The sequence below is a fragment of the Mustela nigripes genome, unplaced genomic scaffold (genome assembly GCF_022355385.1).
Source record: "Mustela nigripes isolate SB6536 unplaced genomic scaffold, MUSNIG.SB6536 HiC_scaffold_75, whole genome shotgun sequence".
In the NCBI taxonomy this organism is placed as follows: Eukaryota; Metazoa; Chordata; class Mammalia; order Carnivora; family Mustelidae; genus Mustela; species Mustela nigripes.
In genome coordinates, this window is record NW_026739490.1 from 4,275,607 (window position 1) to 4,289,320 (window position 13,714).

General features: G+C 55.0%; 1 protein-coding gene across 2 annotated transcripts in view; it reads left to right on the forward strand.

Annotated features, from left to right (window-relative positions):
• The window catches only part of LOC132008135 (sialoadhesin-like), a 22,121-nt gene continuing 8,407 nt past the window's right edge, over positions 1 to 13,714 (forward strand). The window contains exons 1-11 of one of the 2 annotated variants that reach the window (XM_059386528.1): positions 1 to 121; positions 5,270 to 5,344; positions 5,587 to 5,946; positions 6,225 to 6,521; positions 7,624 to 7,890; positions 8,207 to 8,461; positions 10,196 to 10,495; positions 11,142 to 11,399; positions 12,115 to 12,435; positions 12,701 to 12,955; positions 13,143 to 13,445. In XM_059386528.1, the coding sequence (XP_059242511.1) occupies positions 5,296 to 5,344; positions 5,587 to 5,946; positions 6,225 to 6,521; positions 7,624 to 7,890; positions 8,207 to 8,461; positions 10,196 to 10,495; positions 11,142 to 11,399; positions 12,115 to 12,435; positions 12,701 to 12,955; positions 13,143 to 13,445 (2,665 nt within the window). In that variant the 5' untranslated portion in view covers positions 1 to 121; positions 5,270 to 5,295. Of the gene's footprint in view, positions 122 to 5,006; positions 5,345 to 5,586; positions 5,947 to 6,224; positions 6,522 to 7,623; positions 7,891 to 8,206; positions 8,462 to 10,195; positions 10,496 to 11,141; positions 11,400 to 12,114; positions 12,436 to 12,700; positions 12,956 to 13,142; positions 13,446 to 13,714 lie in introns of those variants that run through there. The other variant, XM_059386527.1, reaches the window with a different exon arrangement.

Here is a 13,714-nt window from a genome sequence, read left to right on the forward strand (position 1 = left end):
AACTCCTCTCTTGGGGTGGCAGAGCCCTGGGAAGCCACCAGCACCACGAGCATCTGGCTCTCGTTCCTGTTCTTCTTCCTGTGGTTCACCAGCCTCGCAGCCCCTTCCCCCTGCGGAGCAGGTACCCCCATCTCCGGAGTGCGAGAGGAGGGCTGGGAGAGGGGTTGGGCTGAGATTTGCTGGGGGGCAATAGGGGTGGGTGCTGGGCCCCAGACCAACTCAAGCCCGAGACACTAATCAAGGCTGCAGCCATTACCAGAACCCCCAAATCTTCTCCAACCCATACCCCGGTCCCAGTCCTCACACCTGTCAGCCCTCCCTCACCCTCAGCGACACCCGCAACATTTCCATCATCTCCATGCAGCCTCAACCCTGACCTTCATCCTCTCCTGACCCATCACTCTCCCCTCCACGTCCACCCAGTTCCATCCCACACTGTAGCCGAAATTCATCTTCACACCCGCCCTGGGGCCACCCACCATTCATCTTGGCCTCACAGGAGCCCAGTCCCACTCACTGCCCTCATCACCACTTCTTCCTCCCAGCAGGACCCCCAGCACTGCCTAGCACAGCCTGGGGCGCAGGAGCTTGGGCCGGATTGAAAAAGGAGATGTGAAATCTCTATTGCCCATTTCAAAGCCAGGCGACTTCATTTATGGGCGATAGGGCTTTTCACGCAAAACGTTTGGCTTAGGTTTAGGGCTTTTCACGCAAAACGTTTGGCTTAGGTTTGGGGCTTTCCACTCTTAGGAAGATCATATACTCTGGAGTCTCCCTCCTGTACCCTGATTTCTTATCTGTGGGGAAGGACACTCCAGATGTCTGGATCCCCTCATTTCCCTCCTTCTGCAGCCTGATAGGGAAGTTGAGGGGGGAGCCCTGGTACTAGGAAACAGAAACTGAGCCCTACATAGCTGTCTGTAGTGAAACTCCGTCTGCCCTTCCTTCCCCAGGCCAGACTGGGCTCTGGGCTCAGAGGTCAGGGTTCAGCCAGCCCTCCCCACTTATCATGGGACACTTGGTCTCACATAGACTCTACCCGCCCGCCCACTCGTTCTCGCACAGGCAGCAGCAGACTCGGGCACCCACCTTCCAGGCCATCCCAGTCCCACCCTGATGCAACATACACCAATTTTGAGAGTGGGGATTAAAGCCCATGTTCGGAGCACCCAAGACTTGAAGCTACAAAGATGAATCTCAGAGCCCTGAGCTTTCTGAGGTCTGGTGATCATTGCCTAAGGAAGAGGTTGTTTCAGGCTTGCGGGGTCTGGTCCCCAGGACACCCACCCCCTTTCCTAGGACTGGCAATCACCCCTTTACCACCAGGGGGCGCAGGACGCCCACCAGTACACCCAGCTCAATCCAAGCCCTAGGAGCACCTAACCCCTAGCCCTGAGGTTTCCAAATAGGGACAGGGTCTTCCTTTCGGGGGTCTGTTTTGCCTCTTCTTTTCCCAGGAAAGTTCTCTAGGACGAGGGTGGTCTTAGACGAGGTCTTAGGATGAGGGGTGAAACAGGATGAGTCAATGAATTGGACGCCGGTGGGACTTACCTCTTGGGTGTTGGGGCTGGGCTAAGTGTAGGTGAAACCTACATGATGTGATTTGGGGTGGTTCTAGAAGGGGTCCTCTTGCATGTTTCAATAATCTCTGCTCTGTTCTGGGGTCAGTAGGTCTAAAATCCCACCATCCTGTAGTTTCACCATTGTCCCTTCCATGGCTCCAAATGGGAAGAGCAGGGGCCCTGGGGCCGACATGCCCCCTCTTCCTCATGCCCCTTCTGTAGCAGAGCTGACCTTGTTACCCACCCACCCCAAACATGCCCTGAGCTGCCTTTCAGCCCAGCATCTGGGCCTTAGCTCCAGCCTGGGCCAGCATGAACCTCTCCTGTGGCTTCTCCATTCTCCTGGGAGAGGAGCAGGCCTAGAGCCACCGAAAGAACTGGGGACGAGCCGCTGGGCCTCAGCCAATGACCAGCACTGTCGGCTGGGTTGCCTGAGGAACAGTGCTCTTCCCGGCCTTCCCATGCCTTCACCTTTGCCCCACTCCCTGCAAAGACAGCCCTCCCCCCTTCACACTTGGCCAAGTATCGTCATCCTGATGGACAATTCAGATCCCATTTAGGCCCTGGGTGTCTGCTCAGCCCCTCCCCAGGAGTGTACCCTGGTAGCCTCCAGAATCAGCTGGGCCCCATCCTGCGGCTGATGGGCTGGGGGCTGGGAGATGTTATGAGTTTCCTGTCCCCACTCCCAGCCTCCTCAGGCTCACCCCCTCACTCTGCCAAGTCAGCGTTTAGGACCAGGGAGGATTGCGAAGTTGGCAACATGGGTTTTTGTTTGTTTGTTGTTGTTTTAAAGATTTTTTTTTTTTTTTTTTTATTTGTGAGAGAGAGCACAACAGAAGGGGGGGGGGGGGGGTGCAGAGGGAGAGGGAGAAGCGGGCTTCCTGCTGAGCAGGGACTCTAAGGTGGGGCTCGATCCCAGGACCCTGATATCATGACCTGAGCTGAAGGCAGATGCTTCTCCAACTGAGCCACCCAGGCGGCCTAGCAACATGGGTTTTTGTATGCATGTTGTAAAATACACTTAACATAAAACTTACTGTTTTAACCATTTTTTAAGTGTTCAGTTTAGCAGCATTAAATACATTCATGATATTGTGTAACCATCACCACTGTCAATTTTCAGGAATTTCTCATCATCCAAAAGAGGGACTCTGCTCTCATTAAATATGACCTCTCCACTCACTCCTCCATGCCCCTTCCTTGTCCCTGTAACCTCTAGTCTGCTTTCTGTGTCTTTGAACTTGCATACTCTAGGTACCTCATATAAGTAGAATCATGCAATATTTGCCCTTATGTATATGGATGGTTTGACTTAGAATAATGGTTTCAGGGTTTGCCCTTGTCACACGTGTCAGAATGGGAGAATTTCGATCCTTCTTATGGCTGAATAATATTCTTTTTATGGATGGACCACCTCTCTTTCATCCATTCATCTGTGATGGGCGCTTGGGTTGTTTCCACCTTTTGGCTATTGTGACTAACGCTGCTATGAACACAAGTGTTCAAGTATCTGTTTGAGTCCCTGTTTTCAAATCTTTCTGTTGAGGGTCACCTGGGTGGCTCAGTGGATTAAAGCCTTTGGCTTCGGCTCAGGTCATGATCCCAGGGTCCTGGGATTAAGCCCCACATTGGGCGCTCCTGCTCAGTGGGGAGCCTGCTTCCTTTTCTCTCTCTCTGCCTGCCTCTCTGCCTACTTGTGATCTCTCTGTCAAATAAATAAATTAATTAAAATCTTTTTTAAAAAAATCTTCTGGTTTTGATACCTGGAAGTGGAATTGCTGGATGCTACAGTAATCTATGTCTGACTTTTTTTTTTTAAAGATATTTATTTATTTATCAGAGAGAGAAAGAACACAAGCAGGCAGAGAGAGAAGCAGGCTCCCCCCTAAGCAAGGAGCCTGATGTGGGGCTCCATCCCAAGACCATGAGCTGAGCTAAAGGCAAATGCTTAACTGACTGAGCCATCTATGCACCCCTATGTCTGACTTTTGAGGAACTCCCAAACTATTTTCCACGGGGACGGTGCCATCTTACATTCCCACCAGAATGTAAAGTGGGGAAGCAGTGCATGGGGTTTCCCATTTCTCCACGTCCTCATCAACATTTATTATTTCCTGGTTTTGTTTGTTAATAGCCATTTTGATGGGTATGAAGTGGTAGCTGATTGTGGGTTCAGTTTGCATTTCCCAAATGATTCATGATGTTGAACAACTTTTTATGAACTTTTTGGCCACATATATCATCTTCGGAGAAGCGTGTATTGAAGTTCTTACCCCATTTTTTTATTTTGGGTGGTTTGGGGTTTTTTGTTTGCTTGTTACTGTTCTTGTTGGGTTGCAGAAGTTCCTTATATATTCTAGATATCAGCCCCTAGTCAGCTAGATGATTTGCAGATACTTTCTCCCATTCTCTGGGTTGTCTTTTCACTCTCTTGATAGTGTCCTTCAATGTGTACAAAAGTTGTAAGTTTTGATCAAGTCCAATTTATCTATTTTTTCTTTTGTTGTTTGTGCTTCTGGTGTCATACGTGAGAAGTCATTGCCTGATCCCAGGTCGTGGAGATTTTCACCTGTTTTCTTCTCACAGCTTTATAGTTCTGGTTATATGTGTTTCTGGCATCTCTTGCCCCTCAGATTCTTCTCTGTGGCACCCCCTTAGATCCTCATCTCCAGCAGGGCCCCCCGCTGGCAGAGAGCCCACCTTCTTGTACATGGTAAACAGTAGGGATATGTGTTGTGCGGGGCTTGTGTCCCCTGCCCAGACTTGCCCTGCCACCAACTCCAGACGCCCAAGGATCACACCCCTCTCTTGCTCACTACTGCAAGGCCTGGGGGCTCTGCTCTGCTTCAGGGTGCATGTCCTCAGTCCCAGCTCCTGAGAAATGGGGGTCACAAGCTGCCAAGAACGAGGCAAGCATGGAGATGGCTGTGGGGTGGCTCCAGGGACCCCACAAGGGAAGTTCCGGCTAGAAGCCACCTCCTTCAAGCTGCACCTTGACGACTGAATAAGGTTTCAGCAGGCAAAGATCATTTGTGGTGGGGAAGAGCTGGTCAACTGGAGAGCCCACGTGTAGATGGGAGTTGGCCACAGACCGTGTGTGTGACCAGCAGGGAATGGGGGCAGAACTGGGAGTGGGAACCCTGAGAACCTTTCAGGGATATAAGAAGCTCTCAAAGGCAGCACTTTGGTCAGTGCTCAGTCGAGCCCCATTAAGGCCTACAGCTGGTAAGGCTGGTGGTAAGGACACAAGTTTCAAGCCATCATCCTTGCTGGGTGCCTTGGAGTGAGTCCCTGGGCCTCTCTGGGCTCCAGTTCCTGTTGGGCTGGGTGGTGGGGAAGAGGTGGGGAAGTGGGAAGAAAGAGAAACAGATGTTCATCTGCTCTGGAGGAGTGTCCTTGAGGGGTTGGGAAAGCAGAACTTGGGGTGGGGCTGAGGGACACACAGAGGGCTTTCTGGGGCACAACACCAAGTGAAGGTATTCCTGGGTGTGGTCCACGCCAGGAACGTGGGATCCCGGCTCCCTGCTGCTGGCTGTGCGAGGGTCCTTGGCCACCCGGACCTCTCACTGGGGGTTTGAGGGCGGGCAGCAGAGCATGTGGGGACCGAGGGCTGGACTCTCAGCAGACTCTGAGGCTGAGGTGCCCTGAGGTGCCCTAGGAGGCCCTTGTGTATCCAACCAGCACACAAGGTATGTATCGCCTCTTAGGCACCAGAACCGGTGTGAAGCCTGCTATGGACTCCCTGTTCTGGCTTCTCCAGCTGTTCTCATCGATCTCAACAGGTAAGCTGTGCTGGTTTCTCCCGGCTTGCAGGGCCTGGCCCTGGGCAGACCGCACTGGGCCTGGTCACAGGTTTGTCTGCTGAGGTCAAAGGAGGGCTCAGGGAGGCAGTGGCTTGGAGCGCCCCCACGCTAAGGGGCTGCTCCAGGGGTGCCCGGCTGGGGGCTCATCTGGGGACAGGTCTGGGGGCTCTGCATGATACCAGGTCTTCATCATTCTCCTCTCTGTCTCGCCCCACCCTCAGGCCTGTCCTCATGGGGTGTCTCCAGTCCCCAGGCTGTGAAGGGCGTGAGGGGGTCCTGCCTCATCATCCCCTGCGTCTTCAGCTTCCCAGCTGATGTGGAAGTGACCCGCGGCATCACAGCCATCTGGTACTACGACTATGCGGGCCAGCGGCAGGTGGTAAGCCACTCGGAGAACCCCAAGCTGGTGGAGGCACGCTTTCGTAACCGTGCCCAGTTCTTGGGGCGCACAGAGCACAAGATGTGCAGCCTGCTGTTGAAGGACCTGCGGCCTGAGGATTCAGGCTCCTACAACTTCCGTTTTGAGATCAGTGAAGGCAACCGCTGGTCAGATGTCAAAGGCACTGTGGTCACTGTGACAGGTGAGGGGCAGGGTGAGCTGGCTATGGCCTGGAAGTGTGTCCCAAGCTGCTACTGGCCCCATTGACTCACAGCCCCAACCCTCAGTGTAAGCCCATCCCCGGCCTCTCCCAGCCCTGCATCTCCTTTGCATTCACCCAAGTGGGGCTGGGGGTCGAAAGTAGTCTCTCCTTCCTCTTGAAGGACCCTGCCCAGGTCTCGCCCCTCTGCTGGGCTTTCTAGGGCAGGAGGCCTCCTGTGTGGTGAAGGGGAGTTCTGAGCCTCTGGTCTTTGTCTTCAGAGACGCCTGAGAAGCCCTCCATTTCCTCCCTGGCGGAGCTCCATGAGGGCATGGAGGCCTACTTCAACTGCTCTACTCCCTATGCGTGCCCAGAGGAGCACATCAGCCTGCAGTGGGAAGGCCAGGACCCCGAGCGCTCGGTCACCTCCAACCTCCAGGATCTCAGGCCCACAGGCATCAGCCACCTGGAGACCCTCCACATGGCCCTGTCGTGGCAGGACCATGGCCGGACCCTGCACTGCGAAGTCTCGGTGGCCAAGCAAAAGGCTCGGGGCGAGATTCACCTCCAAGTGCAATGTGAGTGTGCTGGGGGCCCCACCCTTGGGACTGAGCGCACTTCTGTGGCTCCCCAGAGGAAACTAGTCTCTTCTACAGCCTGTAGAAAGAGAACCCTCGCCCCTGAGGCAGAGCCAGGTGCACTTGGACCTCCAGGCTCAGCCAGAGGGGAGAGACGCTGCAAAACCTTAAAAGTCACATTGAATGACTCCCTAGTACCTCGTGTCCCTGAGGCCGGGTTGGGCAGAGGAGGGGAGACACGAAGAGCCAGAGAACTGGGGGCCGGGGAGGGAGGACTTGGGGATTCAACCCAGCTCTGGAGGCTGCTGTGTGTTGGGGGGAGGAAGGTTCACCCTTTTCTTGTCTAAGGCTACTCAACAAAGAGGAGGTTGGAGGAAACCTGAGTTTCTACTTGATTATGCAACTTCCCATCATGGTAAAACATGGCGGCCTATTCTAGAACAAGGGCTGTTCACAGGCATCATCAGGCTGGCTGGGTCCACCACTAGCTGAGGAAACTGGGCGAGTTACTTGACCTTTGGGGCCTCCATGTCTACCTCTGTGAAGGAGAGGAGTTGTTCTCAAGGAACTGTTATGGAAATTGAAGGAGTGCTTAGCACATACCGAGCACTCTAAGATATTAGCTTCTGCTATTTTCATATTTCCCTAGATAAAGCATTTGAAAATAATAGCTTTTATAAGCCTATTTCCATAGCCAGAGGATTTGGAACAAGATTTCTAGAAATGCAGATGTGCTGTATGGTTGGCTCCTTCCTTCCAAGCGGGTTAACCATCCTCTGCCTTTGGCCCCCTTCATGAAGTGTTTGATTCCTTGCCAACAGCTACCAAAAGCCACCTAAGCAGGAACGATGGTGCTCATGATCCCTAGATAGAAGAGAGGGTGATGGCCAGTGTCACGTGGCAGAAAGCCTTAGAAGGCAGTGCAGGCTGGACGCTAGGCCTGCATTATTAGGCCCTCGGTGGAGAAGGAAGGAACCAGAACCTCCTCACGAGGTGGGGGCAGTGCCTGGTGGGGCTTCCTGAAAGAAGAGAGAAGTGGCACCACTGTCTTCCCTGGGCCCTTCCTCTGACGCCCTGCCCACCACCACCCTATGCCTTGCAGATGCCCCCAGGGGCGTGGAGATCCTTCTCAGCCCCTCAGGGCGGAACATCCTGCCAGGTGATCTGGTCATACTCACCTGCCGGGTGAACAGCAGCTACCCCGACGTGAGTTCTATTCGCTGGATCAAGGACGGGGCACCGCTCCAGGTCGAGGGGCGTACACTGAGGTTGTCCCAGGCAACCTGGGACGATGCTGGTGTCTACACCTGCCAAGCTGGGAATGGCGTGGGCTCTTCGGTCTCGCCCCCCATCAGGGTCCACATCTTCAGTGAGTCCTGGAGGAGCCTGGGTCTTGACTGGAGGGTGGGGCGGGGTCCCCAACAGGCCACTGTTGCTCAAGGGAGCTAGGCCAAAGCGCCTTCTGGGACACAGGTGTGGAGCCCTAGCCCTGCCCCAGATAGATGACAAACATCCCCAGCGGGGTGGGCGGTTGCAAGAATCCCAGTAAACAGGACAAAGAGATGCGGTGCCCATCCAGAAGGGGCCTGGTACCGAGCATGCAGGATTCGGGCTGATTGGCTACAACCCCAGGATGCTGGAAGATGTCTGAGTGTCCCCCAGCATGCCCTCTGCTGCCCCCACAGTGGCTGAGGTCCAGGTGAGCCCGGCAGGCCGCATCCTAGAGAATCAGACGGTGACACTGACCTGCAACACGCCCCAAACAGCCCCCAGCGAGCTGCGTTACAGCTGGTATAAGAACCACGTCGTGCTGGAGGATGCCCATAGCCACACGCTGCTGCTGCCCTCGGCCTCCAGGGCCGACACTGGCTTCTACGTCTGCGAGGTGCAGAATGCCTATGGCAGGGAGCGCTCCGGCCCCGTCAGCGTGGTGGTCAGCCGTAAGTGGCCAGGGTGGAGCTGCGGACAGGGGCCCCACAGGAGGGTGAAGAGCCTGGGCCTGGGCGGCTCTCAGCTCACACCCCAGCTCTCCAACTCTGGGCAAGCTTTCACCTCCCTGGGCCTGGGTGTCCTCCTGTTTTAAACCAGTTTTCATTTTGAATGAGTTAAGCTTACAGAAAGTTGCAAGAAGAATACAAAGAATTACCATACACTTTTAACTTAGATTTTCCATTCCATTTATTAACAGTGTGGTACATTTGTTCTCTGTCTTTATTTATTAATTTTTTTTTTAAAGAGTGGGATTAGGGGGTGCCTGGGTGGCTCAGTGGGTTAAGCCTCTGCCTTCAGCTCAGGTCATGATCTTAGGGTCCTGGGATGGAGCCCCTCATCGGGCTCTCTGCTCAGCAGGGAGCTTGCTCCCCACCTCCCCACCCTCCAGCCTGCCTCTCTGCCTGCTGTGATCTTCCTCTCTGTCAAAAAAAAAAAGAGTGGGAAAGAGAGAGCACGGGTGCATGGTGCGGGGAGGCGCAGAGGGGATGGGGAGAGAGGATCTTAAGTAGGCTCCACGCCTAGTGTGTGAGTCTTCTTGGGCTTGGCCTCACCACCCTTAATCATGACTTGAGCTGAAATCAAGAGTTGGATGCTTAACTGACCGAGCTACCTAATAGATTTTATTTTTTAACAATAGTTTTAAATTTACAAAAATATTGAGCAGATAGTACAGAGGTCTGATGTATCTTTCCTGACACAGTTTCCCCTATCACATTCTGGATTAGTGTTGTGTATTTGTTATAATTACTGAACCAACACTGATACATTATTAACTAAAGTCTGTAGTTTACAGTAAGGTTCACTCTTTGTGTTGTACATTACAGGTTTTGAATAATATCATGTACTCATCTTACAGTGTCATACAGAAGAGTTTCACTGCCATAAACATCCCCCGTTCTCCATTTATTTATCTGTTGAATGCCTGACAACCACAGGCATAAAAAATTTTGCCTTTTCCAGAATGTCAAATAGTTGGAATCATACAGAAGGTAGTCCCTCTCTCTCCCTCTCTTTTTAAAAGATTTTATTTATTCATTTGAGACAGAGAGAGAGAGAGCGCACATGTGCACAAGCAGGGGGAAGGGGAGAGGGAGAGGGAGAAACAGACTCCCCACTGAGCAGAGAGCCCGATGTGGGACTTGATCCCAGGACCCTGGGATCATGACCTGAGTGAAGGCAGACGCTTAATAGATGGAACCACCCAGGCGCCCCTTTTCTTGCCTTTCTTGCCATTGAGACTTGAAGAGTATAGGCTAGTTGTGTGAGTGTCCCTGTTTGTGTTTGTGTGGTTTGTGTAGACTGAGCCTGCATACCCGGGCAGCAACAGCGTGGGTGTGACTCTGGGTCCGTCCTGCTGTGTCACGTCAGGGGGCATGTGATGACAGTCTGTCCCATTGCTGGTAGTTCCTCACCCTGGCTCCTTGGACGAGGTGCTACCCGCTGCCGCCTGGCAGTTTTCCCAACTTCATGGTGGGCCCCCGACCCCCCACTCACAGAGTTGCCACAGCTGTTGACTGAGAAAACAAAGTGACTGGCTCCACTCAGGCACAAGTGTATTCGACTGGTCCTCAGAAGCTCTGGGGTTGCTCCCTTCAAGGGGTATTGCAGGGTCATAGCCTATAAAGTGGGATCCGGGATTGCCCCCATCTGAGGGTGACCAGCACCCCCTCATCTCCACGCAGACTCGCCCCTTGCCCCGGACCTAACGGCCTTCCTGGAGACACGGGAGGGGCTGGTGGGTATCCTCCACTGCTCCGTGATCAGCGAGCCTCTGGCCACCCTGACGCTGTCGCACAATGGCCTCATCCTGGCCTCCACGCCAGGGGAGGGAAACCACAGCTCACGCTTCAGTGTCTTCTCCACCCCCAACTCCCTGAACCTGGAGATCCGAGACCTGGGGCTGGATGACACTGGGGAGTACACGTGCTCAGCTACCAACTCCCTGGGGAAGTCATCGTCCACCTTGAACTTCCAGGCCAAAGGTAAGACAGGCATGGGGAGGGGGGCTGGTGAAGGGACACCAAGGAGGAGGCCTGCTCTGGTCTTTGTCCCAGGAGTCCAGGGGACTTAGCTGAGGGGACGAACAAGCTGGTTGGTTTAAAAAAAAAAAAAATCACATCAAAGATCTGGGAGGTTCCTGAAGTCAAGGCAAAGGGGAAACGTGGCAGGTTGCATTATTCCTTTTGTACACATTTTGACTCTGAACTTGAAGGGCCTTCACATCCATTGGTTTTTTTATTTATCAAACGTCTGGGGCAGGCTCTGCTAGGAGTCCGAGGCAGGAGGAAAAATAGCAAAGCGCGGTCGTCTATACCTTCATGCATGCATTGCCATTCCCTCCTTCTGAGGCTGTGGAGGACAGAGCTAATCAATTGTGCCAGGTTTTTGATGGAAGCCTGGGCTCTGGCTCACAATCCTTCTCCATCAAGCTGCAGCCAATAGATTAGAATTGGCATTGAAGGACAAACTCTCCTGATATCAAGACGTTCATGGAGCTAATGCCACGGAGTCCAGACCTACCTACAGTCATGTGGGGAGAGGAGAACCCTGGAGGTCTTCCTGCAGCCGGTGGCATGGGTGCAGCTGGATGCAGGGGACCTGAGCCTTCCTTACTCCCTCCTCTGCCAGTGGCGCACCTCCTCATCAGCCCCGCAGCAGAGGTGGTAGAAGGCCAAGGAGTGACCCTGAACTGCAGGAGTGGTCTGAGCCCATCGCCTGACATCCGCTTCTCCTGGTACCGGAATGGAGCCCCGCTTCTTGAAGGTTCCAGCAGCAGCCTTCACCTCTCTGCGGCCTCCAGCACCGATGCCGGATCTTACTACTGTCAGGCCAATGATGGCCACAGGGACAGCGGACCCTCCTCACCTGCCATCCTCACTGTGCTCTGTAAGCAGTCTTCCCACCAGCCCCTGCCTACCTAGGGAGGGTCAGCCCACAGGAGCCTGCCATCCCCCTCACCTCCTTCAGGCCCGCCCGCCCCGGGGTCTAGATCAGCCACGGGCATGGGCACCACAGAGCTTCCCGCCCAGGGCTGAAATGTGGAGAACAAGCCTGGGGCTTGCTCTGCCTCCCCATATCCTGTCCCTCAATCCCAGCCTCTTTAGGGCCCTCTACTTTTAGCCTCAAAGGCACCATGGGTACCTTGTCCAAGTTTTGTCCTGAGCTGGTCCCTAGGACACCATAATTCCATATATGTGCACACACCCTTCGGCTGTGCTCTCACAAGCTTCCATAGCCTTGACAGCAGAACCTCTCAGCACAGGGACTGTGGCCTATCAAGGGTGGATGCTTCAATATTAACCTGGGGGGGCCAATCAGAAGCACACAATGTTATGCTAGCCCATACGACACCCTTGTCCAAGCTAGAAAATGATATTCCTTCCTCTGGGAAGACTCAGTACAGCACTAGAGCACAGCTGAGCATGAGGGCCATGGGCCGAATTCCTCCTCCTTTTGTTTGGTTGTCCTTGTGCAGTGAACAACCTACACAACTGTTCATGGCAATTCTGAGCACATGCCTTTGTTTGGTGTGTTGCGGGAGTGGACGTGGAGAACCCTGTGGAGGCCACGAGATGAATGCCTATGCTCTTCCTCCCTACAGATGCTCCACGCCAGCCCATGTTCACTGCCCAGCTGGACCCCGATGCTGCAGGGGTTGCGGCGAGACGTCAAGGGCTCCTCTTGTGCCGTGTGGACAGCAACCCCCCAGCCCAGCTGCGGTTGCTCCACAGGGACCATGTCGTGGCCTCTTCCCTGCCATTGGGCTGTGGGGGCTGTTCCCAGCGCCTAAAGGTCACCAGAGCCCCCAACCTGCTGCGTGTGGAGATCGGTGACCCGGTCCTGGAGGATGAGGGTGTGTACCTGTGTGAAGCCAGCAATGCCCTGGGCAACGCCTCTGCTTCCACAAACTTCGATGCCCAGGGTGAGTCAGTGCAGGGAATGGGTGGTTCAGGGTCAGGGGCTGGTACGCTGGACACTCCAAATCTCTCTGCCGTCCAGGGCAGGTCTATTGGGTGAAACCACATCTGTTTGGCCATGGGAACTCGTTTTTCTCCCCAACCCCATGGGCACACCGGGGAGGGGTCTCCTTCCTGCCTTCTCCATGCTGGGAGGCTGGGCCCCCACCCCAGGGGGGAGGCAGTCAAGGGGAGGCCTGTCTCAGGTGGCCTGTGCTGCTCGCCCTCCAGCCACCAGCCTGGTCATCACCCCATCCCACACGCTGCTGGAGGGCACCGGAGCCAACCTGACCTGCAGTGTGAGCCGGGAAGCCGGCGGCCCTGCCAACTTCTCCTGGTTCCGGAACGGGGCGCTGTGGGCCCAGGGCCCCCTGGAAACCATGACGTTGCTGCCTGTGGCCAGAACGGACACTGGCCTCTATGCCTGCCGCATCCTCGCCGAGCCTGGGGCCCAGCTCTCCGCCCCGGTGCTCCTGAGTGTGCTCTGTGGGTGACGGGCAAGGGCAGGGTTGGGTGCTCAGAGGGTGGGGGGGTGCGCAGTGCGGGGGAACGGTCGTAAGGGGCAGAGCACGGCTTGGGCGTGAGCAAGGGCAGGCCTGGACTGCGTGTGCAGAGGGGCGGTGTGCTGTGGTGAGCAGGACGGGGCGTGGCCTGAGCTCCTTCCTGTCTGCAGATCCCCCAGACCCTCCAAAGCTGTCAGCATTCCTGGACGTGGGCCAGGGCCACGTGGCTGTGTTCGTCTGCACTGTGGACAGTCACCCTGTGGCCCAGCTGGCCCTCTTCCACGAGGAGCACCTCCTGGCCACCAGCCTGGGGCCCTTGCTCCCGCTCCATGGCCGCCTCCAGGTCAAAGCCACAGCCAACTCCCTGCACTTGGAGGTCCGAGACTTGAGCCTTGGGGACTCTGGAAGCTATCGGTGCGAGGCCACCAATGCCCTCGGATCCACCAATACCTCCCTCTTCTTTCAGGTCCGAGGTGAGTGTCCGGTCCCTAGGGCCCACGTGCCCTGGGGGCTGCTCTGGCCAGGCTTTGGGCTGTGTCATGTGGATTCGGGGTAGAAATGTGAGCCTTTTTCAGTGACGGTCAGAGGAGTTTCTAGCCAACCAGCAGGCCTCCTTTGGTCTCCAGCTGGATACCTTTCCCTGTAATCACTTGGGTCATCCATGCTGGGTCCAGCTCACTCTTGGGACAACGGACCTTGGCATGATCTAAACCCCTCTGATTTCAGTGTTCTATGGGGTCAA